The sequence below is a fragment of the Varanus komodoensis genome, unplaced genomic scaffold (assembly GCF_004798865.1).
Source record: "Varanus komodoensis strain SLA01 unplaced genomic scaffold, ASM479886v1 scaffold39, whole genome shotgun sequence".
Classification (NCBI taxonomy): domain Eukaryota; kingdom Metazoa; phylum Chordata; class Lepidosauria; order Squamata; family Varanidae; genus Varanus; species Varanus komodoensis.
Genome location: NW_025335922.1, coordinates 8,051,256 through 8,066,896, shown reverse-complemented (window position 1 = coordinate 8,066,896; position 15,641 = coordinate 8,051,256). Strand labels below are relative to the sequence as shown.

Here is a 15,641-nt window from a genome sequence, read left to right as displayed (position 1 = left end):
TTACGGGAACAAAATTGTTCCTTGAGGGCCAGGAGCTCAATGCACCAAGCACTCACCCATGTTGTCTGTCTAACAGTTAGATAGTCAAACAGGAGCAATGTATAGAACCCCCACACCTCTTCTGGCTTTTTGTCTTCCTGGGATTGTACTGGAAAGATGTCCCTGACAAAACCAGTTATTTACTAGCAGCAGGTAGTAAGGAGGGAAGGACCAATGGCCCTGAGTTCCTTGCCTGTTGCTGAACTCTCACAAGGACCTAGTTCATATCCTGGGTGAATGCCTTTGTGCCTTGTTGCATGCTCCCTGCAGCTGCTCCTCACTCTTGCTCACTTCGGAGCCTGCAGTGAGTCTCTTCCTGCTGCTCTGAGGCCAGCTGAGCATGACAGCCTTGGCCTCGTTCCTGCATGTAACACGCCACTCATGTGCTGGCACATCTATCTGTCTCTTCTCACCCAAGTTGCTTTCTTACCTTAAAAAGTCATCCATGGAGAGAAGCCATAACTCAGTGGGTGGAGCACCTGTGCTGCATGCCAAAGGTGCCAGGTACTTCCCTGGAGTCTTCAGTTAAAGAATAATCAGGTGTGACACTGAGACCCTGGAGAACAAGCACACAGGACTTCAGCCTTGGGGGCCAGATCTGTCCCTCCCGGGGTTGCAGTCTGGGTTTTCCAGGAGGCCCTATGCTCTTTTGCCCTGCGCACTGATGGTTTGGCAGTTTCTTGACTTTCTGCACATTCTAAAAAGTTGTACTGCCTTTTTGAAGGTTCAGTTACTGGCAGTAAGAGCTTTAAAATCATGCGGGCTGCTATTTCTGGTGGGCTCAATCCCTTCCCCTTTCCCCTTCAGTCTGGACTACCACTGGAGTGCTGCCCTGAGTGCTTCTCCTAAAAGGGATTTGGCTTTTGAACTGGAAAAGAGGCTCTGCTCCCCACCTGCAGAACTTCTGCTGCCAATCAGAGTCAAAACCATTCCTGGCTGGGGGACAAACAGTCTGATCCGGCATAAGGCCGTTTCCTATGTAACGGAGCTGGCCAGCCTATGCTAGATGAAAATGGATACGCAGGTGAAAATGTCTTTCCTGGGTTAAGCTTGAACTGATGGTCCCCTGTGCCCACCGCCGCATCTCTTCCATGTGTTGCTGACATTCAGGATTTCGTCGGTGGATGGCTGGAGCCTGAACACCTGCGTGGCCCTCCCTGCACACCAGCAGCCATGCTTTTTGATTCCATTGTTCGAATAGAATTTATCTGGTATTGGCTGGATGAAAATGGCAAATGGATTGAGTATGGCAAAAAGGTAAGCTATCATTCTATTATGGTTCAGCCATGAGCTGATGAACCATCTCCACTTGGGTATCGCCATCGGGTGTTTCATTTCCAACAGCTGTCCTGGAGAAAAGGGCATGAACTTATTTTCTGTCCCACGCAAATGCAGCTCTAAGTTTTGGGCAAAAGTTCATGCAAGTTTAGATTGAACTAAGTCCTACAACTCCCGTCCCAACCAGCCAGCCATGTTGTTTGAGGAGGATGCTGGGAGTTGTTGGACTTATTTTTGCCTAGACATGAATATGATAGCACCCCTAATGGCCTTAATTTGCAAGAAGGTCGCTTTTGATTGAGCACTGCAATCTTCATGGTGGGCGAAGAGGGCTGGTGGGCTCTCCTTTGCTGGAGGTCCTCAAGTTGGACCCCCATTTCTGGGGACTCCATAACTCTGGATTTCTTGCTTCATGCAGAGGGCTGAACTACAAGGCCCTTTCAAGTTCTGATTATCATTCTTCTGTTTGAAGAATACAGCATATGAGGCATAGCAAACAAAGGAGTGAAATGTAAACATTTATATTTGGTATGTCATTTTTGCTAACATGAGGTTACTTCATACAACACTCTTCACACAACCAGTTATAATCTGAGGAAATCCTCAATGACTTGGCCATGTGATGAAGCAGTGAGAGGGTGGGAATGTTGTTTAGTTTGCTTTTTGTTACCTGAGATTTGAAACTTCTCCAGTTTGCTGATGGGCCAACAGCAGGCGCCAGTGAGGAGACAGCAGGTGTGACTGCATTGAGCCAATCCCAGCGTTACCCTGCCTCCAGTGAAGGTAGGTGGCATCCAGCCACAGCACAGGATGCCCCCCTGCCTCAGCCGGGAGGTCACATGGTGCTGTGTCTCCACATCTCTCCCACCACTTAACTGATCAGGCAAGCTGCAGGGCCTCTTCACAATTCCTCACTTTGGAAAGGACCTTCCAGTGCAGCATTCAGGTCTGGGCACCGCTCCAGAGATGGTGCTTGCAAGATCTCTGGAGAAGCTGCCTGCCTGGGCACTCAGTCTTGGAGAAGTCCCTGCACAGGAGACTGGCAAGGGCTTTTGGTTGCTTTGTTCAGCTGGTGTGGCTCCCCAGAAAGGCTGTCCACCTACTAGAATGGTCATTTTGGGAGAGCCCTCAAACTGGGAAGATGGATGAGCAGGCCGCCTATCCAGAGAGCTCACCCACCTGACCTCTTCCTTTGGGAAATGGCTCAGGACGTTGGCCAGGGAGCTGCTTCTCCAAGGAGTCCTGCTTGCTAGCCACTCTCCCGCTGTGTCTTTTGCCATGGGGAGCCCATGCAGTGGTGGCAGAAGTTCCTGCAAAGGCTGGCCGCCCCTGGCCGCACCCCCAGTGAGAACATGCCTTCCCTTGCTGATCATGGGTTTCTTAAGGTCATAAGAAATCCATGGACCCCACATTACAGGAAACATAGCCAGGTTGGAATCGGTGCCATGTAGGGTCACAAGGATGGTGACTGGACTGCAGGGGAAGCCATATAAGGCAAGACCGAGGGAACTGGCTCTTTTCAGCCTGGAGAAGAGGAGATTCCGAGGGGATCTGTTGGCAACATACAGGTACATGAGGGGGTGTCACACAGAGGTGGGTTGAGATCTGTTCTCCCCAACAGAGATGGGCAGGGTGTGTTCCAGTGGAGCAAGGCTCAGGGAACCGGGGTTCAGTTTGGATGCCAGGAAGCACTTCCTGATGGTTAGGACTCCTAGAGTATGGAATGGGCTTCCATGGGAGGTGGTTGCAGCCCCATTGGTGAGGGTGTTCAAGGATAGACTGAACATGCACACAGTAAGCATGTCATGAGTGGAGCCAGCTGGAGCCAGGGGTCAGACTAGATGGCCCGGGAGGCCCCTTCTGACTCACTCTGTTTCTATGTTTCTACAAAAAGAACGCTACAGGGTCAGACCAAAGGTCTAGCAAAGTCAACATAAACAGATCCTTTGCACCCCCTGACAGTGAAAAGTCATATTTCAACGCAGGAGCAGCTCCCACAATCCTTGTCTGTGCTGGCTGGGGCTCATGGGAGTTGTAGTACCACATTGATTAGCCTTGACCAAAAGGGTGGAAGGTTGGATGAAGAAGATCCAAATGTGGCAACATGAGAGTTTACAGTTTGAAGTTTGCGAAGACAGTGCAACACCTAGAAAGTCAAAACCAAACCAATTGGCCATCTCTCTCTCCCTCCCTCTCTCTCTTTGTGTTCTGCCTCCCTAGCATTCCGAGCATCGGGCTGCAACAGTATCATCACCTGACCTGGAGTCTGCTTTTCTAGCTGACTCCAAAGGTGTTGTGTTTTTTCAAGCCGGCACTCAGCTGTATGAACTAAACTTCCAAGGTAATGTGTGGAGTGCTATTGCTGCTATTTAATATGGATATCATAATCAAACTGTCAGATATGAAATATATCCAAGCAAAGAGACAGAAATGTGTGCAAGCAGACAGACAAATGCCTACACATCTGGCTTGGAACCACAAGTCCTGTTGCAGTGCCTCTTCCAGCCACAGTCTCCCCCAACACGGTGCTTAGCCTCTGGGTCTTGCTCCAAGTATCAACAGGGTGGCATCCAAAAGGAACTCCCACCCTGCTTGTAATCCTCTTGTACCAGGTTAGGCTGGCACAAAGCGTTTGAAGTTTTTGAAGACATCCTTGGTTATCCAGAGGCTTGAGCGGATTACTTATGCCAGACATTTTTGTTTTAGTGGGTCATTCTTCAATGTATTTTTAAGTCGTTTTTAATTTTTAATGTTTCTTTTCATAATATTTTGTAGTATTGTGTCATATTTTATTGGATCATTTTTTCATACTGTTACAAACTGCCCAGTTTCTATGGGTAATATAGAAATTAAGTTGTTGTCATCGTTATTTTTGTTGCTTCTTATCATGCTGGGATGTGTATGTGTTTAAATTAATCACAACTCATCAGTGTTTTTGCTAGACATTTTCTTGGTAAACAGTGACTTTGTTTGCATTTGATATCATTGGTTTGGCTGTGCAACTTTTGTAGGCTTTGTCAGTGCCAATAATATATTAGCAAGCCTACAATGTGTCACATATCTTTTTTGGTATTCCAGTCTCTTAGCTTTTGTTTGCAAATTCTACCAAAGAAGACCTCTGTTGGTCACAGGGTAGCACTGTAGTTTAGAGAGGATAAAACCTTGATCTCCTGTTTGTGTGTAACTTGTACTGACTGAGTTCATGCTTTCATAATCTGTTGGGTCTTGCTAGAAAGTAGGCACTTCACAGGCTGCAAAGCAAGAGTAGAGGGAGCAAGGTGATTCAGTAAACGACAGGAGAACGGAAACAGTTTGAGAAATCTGCCGCAACCAAATATAGCTCCTTAAAAATTGCAGGCACATAAGAAAAAGAGAAAGGAACCAGCAATGAAATCCTTTTTCTGATGACAACAGGATTTGACACTGTGAGAATATTCATCCCCAATCTTCTAGGCAATATAAGTAGACAGAATCTACAAACAGGAAGCTTAAAGGCATGGTAGCCCTGAAAATCAGCCATTGATTCTGTCCACTCACAACATGAGAGAATAATTTAAATGCAGAAAAAGCATTATATTGCCACAACTCAGCATGGGGAAATCTGATGCAATGATTTGGCAAAATCATCTGGATTCTATAGAAGTGGCCAAGATGGACAATTCCAGATGAATATCTTATTGTGAACACCTCCTTTATTCTTAGTTTTCTCTCTGAGTATCCCTCGTCTGTTTCCCAGGCCTGAGAACAAGATGACTGGTGAAATGAAGATTATTTTGTTATGGCACACACCTTCTATACCATTGTGGTATAAGGGCAGGGATTATCAGATTTCTGGCTAAAGGACTGCTATCATGTATTGTGGCTCAGGTGTGAACCTGTGACCATAATAAAGTGGTCCTTGATTCAGTAAACAGGAGACTATCAGGTTTCCAAGGAAAGCCCTTATCAAAGAGAGACTGAACGCCAGATCTGGTTTTAAACACTATGCATGTAACGTTTATTCTATGATATACGAGAGTATAAGAACACAAGTTCAGCAATCATCAGCAACAATATCAAGAGGCCTCATTCGCACTCGCATTCATGCAACACTCATGCTGTTTCGGTGATCCATCGGGACTGTGAGTGACCAGTTGCAGCACTGGTCTGGCACACACGGGAGCTGGAAAGCCCAGTCATTTTATAAAGTTGGCTCCATCAGCTTAGTCCAACTGGATCGAACAGTGAACTCCTCTGAGCAGAGCTGGCACAGAACATGCTGGCCTTTATCTTGAACACACGCACTCTCATCACATTCCATTCTCTCTCTGCGGTCCATCAAACCAGTCCATTCTCCAACCGCTCCTGGCCTCCCGGTTTTCTCAGTCTGGTCAGTTCCATCTTGCTTTTTCATTCTTCATTTTCTTCTGGGTCTTAAGCCTTCGGGAACCCATGCACACTGTAACAAATCTGGCAAAAGATCGCCAGATTAGTGGGAGTTTCTGGGGGTTATCCATCAAATCTAGTGAGGAAGCCATATTAGCAAAAGAGGCTGGAATATAGTGAGGTCATGATAAAGTTTCAACCCGCCCCATCATGCTGTGGTGACAAAAATAATTGTTGTTTGGTGAAGGAGATGCATTGTTCCTAACAGTAAGCACTGCTGTTTCCCTCAAGAGATGGTTCAGAGGAACCTACACTACCAAACCCAGAGAAAAGTCTGCCGGTGGCCCAGGCTTGTGTTCTTTGGTGGTGGACGTGAAAGCAAGAAAAGGTATATTATGAATTTCTCTCCTAACTGCACATGCTGTGTTTTCAGCCTAGTTCTGTTATCTGCTGTATTGTAACATCAGTATTAACTTTGTTCCTATACTACCCAAAGCTCTCTGGGGGGTGTACAACAATTAATAAAAACAGTAAAATACAATATAAGATGTAAGATATAAAACAGACAATAATTTAAAATAAAAAGAACAGTACAGAACACAATAACATTTAATTAAAAGAGTAGTTTCTATTGTATTATTTGTGGGGAGGGGGTTGTGAATTTTGATCATTTCTGCACTTCAGGTTGCTGTTTCTTGTGAAGTACCTTGAGAGGCTTGTATGGAGACTGAAAGGCAGAGTAAAAATGGGTTTTAAAGCAATCCTTCTCCCCCATTCTATTTATATAGAGAATGTTTGACAAGTGTTTTCCGCTTATCCAGCGACACATCATGCTTGTAGCTGATGCGTTTGCAAGTGCACACCTACAAGAACATCCCAGTGCTTCTCTGGGACCCATTAAACCACATGGCAGGCACTTTGTATGCTCCTAAGATGTGTGTAAAGACCTTGTCCAAAGGCACCAGTCATTGCACACTGTGTCACACGTGGAATGTCATGAGGTGGCCAGACGATCATGCATTCCACACGTACCCTTCTTGTGTTTTCCTACCATTTCCTTCTTTTTTCTCAACACAAAGTCTGTCGAAGCAGGACAGGTGGAAAAGCTGCACAGTGCCTTTTCATTGATAGTGCTGTTCATCCGGAAGCAGCTGGGCCAGTTGTCTTCACTTGGGTCAGATCCCACAGCCATTGTTTGGCTAAGACTTTTCTTACGGCATGGTTGCGGGGGGGGGGGGGGGAACCAGCAGCCCTCCAAATGATGTTGGACTCCACCTGCCAGCAGGTGGCCAATGTTTAGGGGCTAATGGGACCTGTGCTGCAAGAACATCAAGAGGGCCACCAGTTAACCCTCCCAGCCGTACCGATTGGAAGCGTGGAATCCATTTTTGTCCACAGTAGTTCTCAACTTTGCCTCTCATCCCATAACTGTTGATTTCTTGGTGGATGCCCTGAGTCCACCCCGGTAGCAAAAAAGCTATGCCAATCTACTACTGAAGGGTTGCTTTGATGTAGACCTTGGCTAGAGAGGATCCTGAGAGTTAAGGATGGGGAACCTGGAGGATGGAGGACTGTCATTGCAAGGCTGATTAAATCCAAGGCAGGACAAGACTCCTCTGCCTGCTAATACCTGTATGGGGAGGGTATGGCAACAATGTGAAACTTTAGTCATCTCTTCACCATGAGCTGCATGTGCCAGAATTCTTGTCTCTTTGGGACAGCGGTGCTCCTATTCGTTTATCTCTTCACCCCACTTCCAGGTTAAAAGAAGTAAAATGAATGCTGAGATATGGGGAACCCTCCCAGGCTAGTCACAGCCTGAGCTGGGCAAGGATGCATGCTTAAGAATGAGTACACTGGCCATTCCTTGGAAGCTGAACCTGACTCTCCAATGACTATGTTGCCAGGGACTGATGGGAGCTGGAGTGGATGGCACAAGGTTGGGCAAGTCTGCTCTAACACAGCTCCTGGAACAGAATTCCTCCACCTGCTGCCCTCCACATCAGCTCTGAAAACCCAGTAGACTGAATCTTGGGAGCTCTAGCTTAAAACATCTGGGGGGCACCAGGTAAGAGAAAGGTGCTTTAGAAAAGCACTGATATTTTGAGAACGAGCAGACTCTGACTAGCACTGAGTCATTGTTTGCTTTTTATCTCCTGTTTGCAGAAGTCACTCCGTATCTTCGTTTCCCTCCCACTTGTTTCCTTCCAGTTGGGACAAATCAGCACTGCCTGACATAGGCTATGAGGTATTACGTTTCTCTTTTCCACTTTACATAGTGAGAATAGCTGCTTTCTCTGACGATCCAAATTCTAGCCACCAAGCACAAGGGAGAAGAGTTGCCCCTAGTCCTTTGGTGAAAGTAGAGTACCAAATTGCCAGTAATATTGGCCAAAATATGCCTGTGCTTGATCATAGCCACTTCCAAAAGGGCAGAGTGAATATGAAGTACCAGTTCCTGTGAAGGTAGTACCAGGTGCCAGATGAAATCAAGAACTTAGTAGTTTGCAGTAGCGGTATTAATATTTTTTATTTTTAATACATTACATGATTTTTCCTCTGGTGAGGAACTCAAGGCACCTTATATACTCCTTATCCTCTTCCTCTCCATTTTATCCTCACAACAACCTTCTGAGCTAGGTTAGGATGAGATTCAATGACCAGCCCAAAGCCACCCACTGAATTTCATGGCTGAGTGGGGACTAGAACCCAGCTCTCTTCAGTCCCAGCCCAATGCTCTAACCACACTGGTTAAAGCAAATAGGAGTGTTCTTTTGACTCAGTGGTGTGTGGGCAGAACTGATTTTGGACTACAGCTCTCTTGATCTGCAGCTAGCATGAATAAAGGTTGAGGACTGTAGGAGTTGTGGTCCAAAAAACAATGGGCGGTTCTAGGTTTCCCAGCCCTGGATGAACCTCAGGACTGTGCAGGTCGCAACTGGTTCTGAAAACATCTACTGCTATTAGCTGGGAGGTAGCTAAATGGTTCCTCCATCTGAAATAGCTCTGTGCTTCGAAGTAACAGAGATTTGGGCAGGAGGAAAACCCAGACCTGGTTCATCTGTAGCAAGGCACCACCATGGGTGAACATGTGGCTGCTTGTTGCAGTGGTGGCCTCCATTTTTTATGTCCACCCTGAGGTGAAATGCACATGTTGCTGTGTGTGTAAACATAGGGAAGGTGTATTGTTGGGATGATTAACAGGCCACCCAGAACCTATATGTTGTTTTATGTGTATATGTCCTTTCTCCCATTGTGGAACTTGAGGGGGCTATATGTGGTTCCCAAGTGGTCTCCCCTCCAAGCTCAGGCCAGCCCCAGACCTGCTTAGCTTCAGTATGGTGGATGCCTTATGTGCCTTCAGACCATACTCTGGGCCATGGCCTATCTGGCCTTCAGCAGAATAGGATGTGGAACTGGATGAATGCTTTGTTTTGACCCAGTGCAGGGCTTCCTTAATTCCTATCTAAAACCCTCTTTAAGTGGGACCAGAGCTGGGCAAGGTAGGTTGTAACCATTATCAAAGTGTTCTAAGAAATCATCAGTTCTTTGCGCATGTGAACTGCATTCATCTTAATGTCCATTGATCTGAATGGACATACTGGGTCACTCAGAACAGTTTCCCCCAAGCTGTCGCCTCCCACATGCTTTGGGATGAGATCATAGGCCATACTCAGAGGGGTAGATGAGAGATGAAGTCCTGAACATCTGAAGGGAACCAGTTTGGGGGAGGCCACCTTAAAATTCGGGAGAAGAAGCTCCTTCCTCCTAGTGTAGCACCCCCTCTTAGATTTTTGCTCTACCCTTTAAAACAAATGTGTTCATTATTTCAGTAAAGCTCATAGCAAAGGGAAAAGCCCTTTTGAGTGCCAGCTCTCTTTGAGACTTTATCCATGCCCTTTCCCTTGCAAGCATACAGACTGCCACCACTGTATTCATAACTTTTGCTCTGTGACCTAAAAGGCTAAGCTGACCCTTTTCTCTGGAACTGGGAATTCTAGTATTAGGAGCTTTGGAATTCTAAAAAGCATTTCTGGATTCCATGTAGGTCTCATGGAAATGCTACTATAGCCACATGGAACTTAACCATGTGAAAACAACTTTGCAGCCACAACCCTGCTGCAGCCACCAGTGATATTCCGCAGAATAGAAGCACGTGCAGAATGCAACACATGCAGAATACAGTCACAAGCAGCAAGATTGTCACATCGGCCACAATTCTCAGCCGCAACTCCCCAGACTTCCCTGAGCTCTAAGTCCCATCGCCCCTGAGAGCACGAGCAATGACCAGGAATGGCAGGACCTGCAGCCCAACGACAGTTGGCGTCCAAACGTGAGGAAAGAGTGATTTGAGGGCTGAGTGGCTTGTCCCTTGTGCTATCCTATTGATTCATTCAGGTTTTCCTCTATTTTTGATAGTGTGTGTGTTTAAACAGGTTTATTTGTTCTGTATAGATTTTCTTGTGAAGCTCCCCTCTTGAACCTGTTGAGGCCAGAAGGGTGATATGCATAAATGTGAAAAAACAATGTTATAACCATGAATCAGATACCATTATTCACAATAGTTCTGGACTTATGCCTAGTTGGTGGAGATCTCCAGTTCTTCTGAAGAGTATAAGAACGTCAAGGAACTATTCGAGAAGACAATGGAAGGTTATATTATCCAAAGACTCCGAAGGATTCAGAACCCTTCTCTCTGGCAAATCTTCCAGTGGTAGGTATTGGATTTTGATTTTACATCTGGGGATGGGAGCCCTCTGAAGATCCACGGAGGACTGGCTTTGGATCTCTGTGATGAGGTTCTGCACCTCTGATATAAAACAACTTCCTGAATTTTCATAGCCCCTTTGATTCCATGACCAAGTGCGGGAAAAGAAAGGGAAAATCCATATACGACTGCACTGAGTTTTTCTTGCAGTATTATTTTTGTTGAGCTGAGCCTTCTGCTTTAGGCAGAGAGAGCAGATGAAGAAGTGGAATGGAGGAAAGGACATTGAGGAAAAGCTCCTGTTCCACGGTACTAGCGCATCCCATTTGCATCACATCTGCGGGCAGAACTTTGACTGGAGGATCTGTGGAACCCACGGAACGCTGTACGGAAAAGGTACTGGGCACGGAATTACATGCACACTTGCCCTCTTCAGGTCGCATAATGACCTTTGCAGGGCTGAATTTCCCTTATCTTGACTGATACTGGAAAACACAAAATGGCAAAGTTTCTTGTTTGAGATTATACAACATGAAGTACAGTTACCTTTTAGATGGAGTGTGTGCCCACTATATCAACTGCCCCCAAACAGGGTCTTTCATTCTATACCAACGATTAACCCTGATAAGTTGAATAGGATGAAAAACTAGGAGGTTACTGGAAATTGGGTCACTGGTACTGACTGTTTAAAAAAAAGTAAGAGTAATGTACAAAATTGCAGGGGTGAGCAGAAGGCATACCTCCAGGAATTTGGAATTCAGCTCTCATACTTCCTGAGCATTGCCCATGCTGGCAAGAGTATTTGAGAGTTGTGGTTCAAAACATCTGGAGATCTACTGTTGTTTAAATTGAGTACAGTAATGAATGTTCTCCAGGGAGATGACAACTAGCTAAGAAAAAAAAATATTTTTGCCCACCCTGCAATATAAATAACCAAGCAAAGATTGGCGATTGAGCCAAGTCCTGTAGCTGGTTGCTTCTCGTTTCTCTTCCTTGGAATCCCGTCCTTCAAAACTTCAGAGTTGCCCCATGCAGTGAAGGCAGATGAAAAGCAGGGAAGAGTTGATCTGAGCAAGACAAACTCCCCAGCCTCTGGTGGAGCAATCTCTGGTAGATGTGGAACCAGGCAGATATGCAGCCTAATGAATTGCCTTTGGCATCCACTTTTGCAATGGCAGAATGTTTTCTGCACAGCTGTGCCTTGCTTTTCCTTGCCTCACTCTATTCCTCCATGGAAACGATGCCGTCTCATCACAATCTGAATTATAAATAGCATCTCTGAAAGGATCGTGCCAAACTCTGAGAGCCAGAGCAATTTCAATATTATGTGGCTGTCAGTTATATGTGGCTAGCGATCAGCTGCCTAAAAGGGCCATCTGAAATGCATGAGTGGGACATGCCACAAAATGCTGCCTTGTGACCTGGCCCTGTGCAGTCATTCCTTTTGGGTCAAGAGACTCCAGTCCACTCACTCTCCTGCCCGCTCTTCCATTCATTTTCTCTGCTATTCTACATGGGGTGGCTTCTAAGCAGGCATAGTCCTCATGGATCTGCTTTGGGGTCCTCCCCTTAGGAGAGTTTATCTCCTGTAAACCTTGTAGTTTCCCTGGGCCCCCATCTTGGGTGAGAATGGTGAAGTCTGGGCTATGTAGGCATCTGCATGACCTCAACACTGGAAATAGAGGGATTGATCAGAAATGTACAAGAGGATTATTTAATAGGCATGGGCATCAGGTAGATGTCCAGATGTTTGGGATTTCAACTCCTGGTAGCCCCTACCAGCCTTGCCAGTTATTGGGAATTCCAGGAGTTGAAGTCCAAGTGTTTGGAGTTCTGTTTTCCACCCACTTTGATGCATTCCTGTTGGCATTTTGTCTCAAATATAGGACATCTAGCTTTTACAAAATCTTTTCTTTTAGGAAGCTATTTTGCAAGGGATGCCAGTTATTCCCATACTTACTGCCGGTCAGACACCCGCATCAAGATCATGTTTGTAGCTAGAGTTCTGGTTGGAGATTATGTTCAAGGCAAGGCGGCCTACCTTCGCCCACCATCTAGACCTAATCAATCAAACCGCTTTTATGACAGCTGCGTGGACTGCCTTTGGAACCCTTCGATTTTTGTCATCTTTGAAAAGTATCAGATTTATCCAGCATATATAATAGAGTATGAGCAAGAAACCAATTGTGTGGTCATGTAAAGGCAGCAATCTTCTGTTTGTTTATACAAAGCATGGATTTCAACTTTTGTGTATATGTATGTATGTACATATGTATGTATAAAATTTTACATGTTTCATATTTAAGAAAAACCTCTGTGATTGTTTTGATGCCTGTATTTAGGCTCTTCTAGTGATTATTTAGGCCTCCAATGGAACCAGTTACACACTTATGATGTCAAACAACCTGCTCTGAAAGAGACTGGACTACACCATGATTGGGTTCAGACTTGATAACCCATGAGTGCAGATTGTCACTGAACCATGGGTTCAACCAGAGGTTGAAATGTGAGCTGTCATCGTCCAAGCCCAGCCACGCTAACAGTGAATGGCTTGTTAACCACAAACAATCCATGAGAAGAACCCATGGTTTGTTGCTGGTTTGTAAACTCTGGGTTTGTATTGTTTGCATTGTCACTGCATTCAGACAATTCAATTAATTCACATTGCAGTGGCAACCCACATTCAATAGGTGATTTGAGTGCAGACTGTAAATTTGTCTGAACCCAGTCAGTGCAAGAGTATGTATTTTTAGGGGTGGTGGAGGTGCTTGTGACTTTGCTAAGACAACTCTGCCTGAAACTCTGAAGAGGCACTGCCTGTCCATGTTGACAATATTGGGCTAGATAGACCCATGCTCTGACCCAGTGCAAGGCATGTGGAGAACAGAATAAAACACTGTTTCCTTTCTAGGTTTCTCAGTAAGAAAATGTCTACTCTTCCAAAAATAATTGAGAATTCACCATCCATTTGCCAATGGGATCTCTTTGTCTACTTTGTTTTGCATTTTAAACCTATGATCAGACATGAATTCAATCAAGCTTTTGGCACCAAGAAAAGAATGAGAGGTCCATTTTTAATTTCAATTAATAACATTTTGGCTCTTTCACCTTGGTGCAAATGTGTCATCTACAAGGAGAGTTTTTCCAAGCCAAATGATCAGCATATCAAGCCGTCCTTCACATTCCAGTGTGGTTTTGGGATGAAAATAAGCATTGTGCTTATATGAATAAGTTTCATTGCTTTAACGATTTATCCATACATAATTTTGGCTGTATGGTGGCCTTAGTTTTTACATATTTTATTTTCTCCCCACTGAACTCCAGTTGGCTGGTTATCAACAGTAAACAGGAACCCATGTTGTTATATCACAGGATATAATTCTACTCCTGCTGAAGTCAGCACAGCTTACATTGATCTTAATAGACAGGGAAGATACTCTGGGAAAGATCTCTGTAGCCTACCCACCCTCACTTCTTCCATGAATATGCAGCTGGTGTTGAGCTTAATTTTGGGGGCATGGAACGAGGCACTCCATGGGGCTCAGAATACCCTTCTCATCAGCAAGTTGAGAACTATGGCTCCTAAATTCCTCAATAGCTTGGTGTCTGGGGTCAGCAGGGTTGTTGCCTCTTACTGAGAGCTCAGCAAGTTACAAATGGGATTGCTGGTTTTCACTGCACATGGCCCAACAACCAGGCCAGGGCGGATGACAAGGACAGAGCACTAGGGGTGGCAACAGCTTATGCCTTTGTGTGCTTGCTGCCCACTCCTTTAGTCAACATGATCAGCACCTGATGAGGGACAACAGTGAATGGGGACAAGGAAAAAGGACCAAGGATGAAAGGAAGGCAGGGGAGCCAGGAAGGTGGCAGCTGAGTATGAGAAGAGGATGCGCAGGAGAAAGGGTGATGGAGGAGGAAGGAAAGAAGAGAAGGGCAGAAAGAAGGCAAGAAGTGGGAAGGCACTTGGGAAAGACTAGGGAATGGTCTACTTACTGTTGAGGCATGAGCAATACTTGACTGAAGCAAAAAGTCAAGCGGCCATCTGTTTAGGTGCATGGAGACCCTGGAGACCCTGCTTCCATGTGGGAGAGGCTTCTTACTCTCACTTCATCCATGAAAAGCTTTCAGGACTGACTGCTCAACCTAGTGCTTCAGCTCTTGGGAGTGGGCATAGGTGGAGGCTTGGATGGAATTGCACACTAGAAATGAAGCAGCTGGAAAAATCTGAGAAGCAGCTGGCAGTCTTAGACTCGTGGCAGGTTCCTTCCTCAGATACTACTGTGGGCAAAAACTGTTTCCTACAGAGGAGAAGGCTCTGCATATCAGAGATTCTCTTTTGTTTATGGAGAGTGTCAGGGAAAAATGAGCAAAAGCTTTGGCATAATATGGCTGCTAAGAGCCTGACACTACAAGAACTACTTTAGATGGGATTCCTGACCTGATCAGGAATCCACATTACAAGTCTCGCTTCCCTTAGAAACGTTAGTGTCTTGGTCCTGAAAGGCCTTCTTCTGGGGCACAACTTAGACATGTTAATGTTCTCCTTTTGCCATGTGTTTAACTCTACTGTTTTACTCAATTGTGCTTCTGTACTGTGCACCTGATCCCCCACCCTGCCCCAGACTCTTTATGTAACTGATAGGTTATAAAAGCATCTTGTACAAACTCCATCTTTGTAGTCCTTTCCAGGACTGCCTACATGCCACATTTATTTCCTGTATGTCCGAATAAACTGTAAATATTCTTTTGATTGATTGAAGAGGTAATCCCTTCCATGATATAATTTCAGTGGATTGCCTGTGCATTTAACTACAACAGTCTTCTTCAGTAAAATCTGTCTGAAACAAATCTTTGGCTGTGGCAAGGCTGATGAAAGCCTGCAATGAATGTACAGACCAACATGAGTGCCATGATAATAAGCTCTCATGACAGAGTGGGCTTTCAGGCCAGTTGCCCTGCTGGGGTAAGCGTCAGTTCAGGACGAAGGACTTATCCTGGCTAGCAGTGTGAGATAACAGTGAATGCTGGAATTCTGGTGGGGAAAAGGTCAGGCATTTTTCCCTGAGAAGGATCATGAAAAACAACCCTGCTAGGAGGGGGACCCATTTATGGTCCTGAAACACCAGGAAATTACCCCATTGACAGCAGCTAGCAAACACTGCCAAAGACTCATAGAAAATGGACATGCTCAAGGTCTAGCGCAGAGAAACAATAGCTAAGGTCATCAAAAAGCAATCAAGCACCTATC

General features: G+C 45.4%; 1 protein-coding gene across 1 annotated transcript; it reads left to right on the top strand.

The window, feature by feature from the left end:
- The first annotated feature begins 943 nt into the window (after nt 1-943).
- LOC123028958 (protein mono-ADP-ribosyltransferase PARP12-like) lies at nt 944-15,143 on the top strand. The gene is made up of 7 exons (XM_044441328.1): nt 944-1,296; nt 3,538-3,658; nt 5,930-6,070; nt 7,849-7,930; nt 10,266-10,396; nt 10,635-10,786; nt 12,310-15,143. The coding sequence occupies exons 3-7, from the start codon at nt 5,976-5,978 to the stop codon at nt 12,588-12,590; spliced, it is 741 nt and encodes a 246-aa protein (XP_044297263.1). The 5' UTR covers nt 944-1,296; nt 3,538-3,658; nt 5,930-5,975; the 3' UTR covers nt 12,591-15,143.
- The last annotated feature ends 498 nt before the right edge of the window (nt 15,144-15,641 follow it).

Bases quoted from the DNA above. Each gene is read 5' to 3' on its own strand.
- LOC123028958 (XM_044441328.1), top strand. From the start codon at position 5,976: ATGGTTCAGAGGAACCTACACTACCAAACCCAGAGAAAAGTCTGCCGG. The intron at 10,397-10,634 runs GTAGGTATTGGA...CTTCTGCTTTAG, and splicing joins CTCTGGCAAATCTTCCAGTG to GCAGAGAGAGCAGATGAAGA. The intron at 10,787-12,309 runs GTACTGGGCACG...CTTTTCTTTTAG, and splicing joins CGGAACGCTGTACGGAAAAG to GAAGCTATTTTGCAAGGGAT.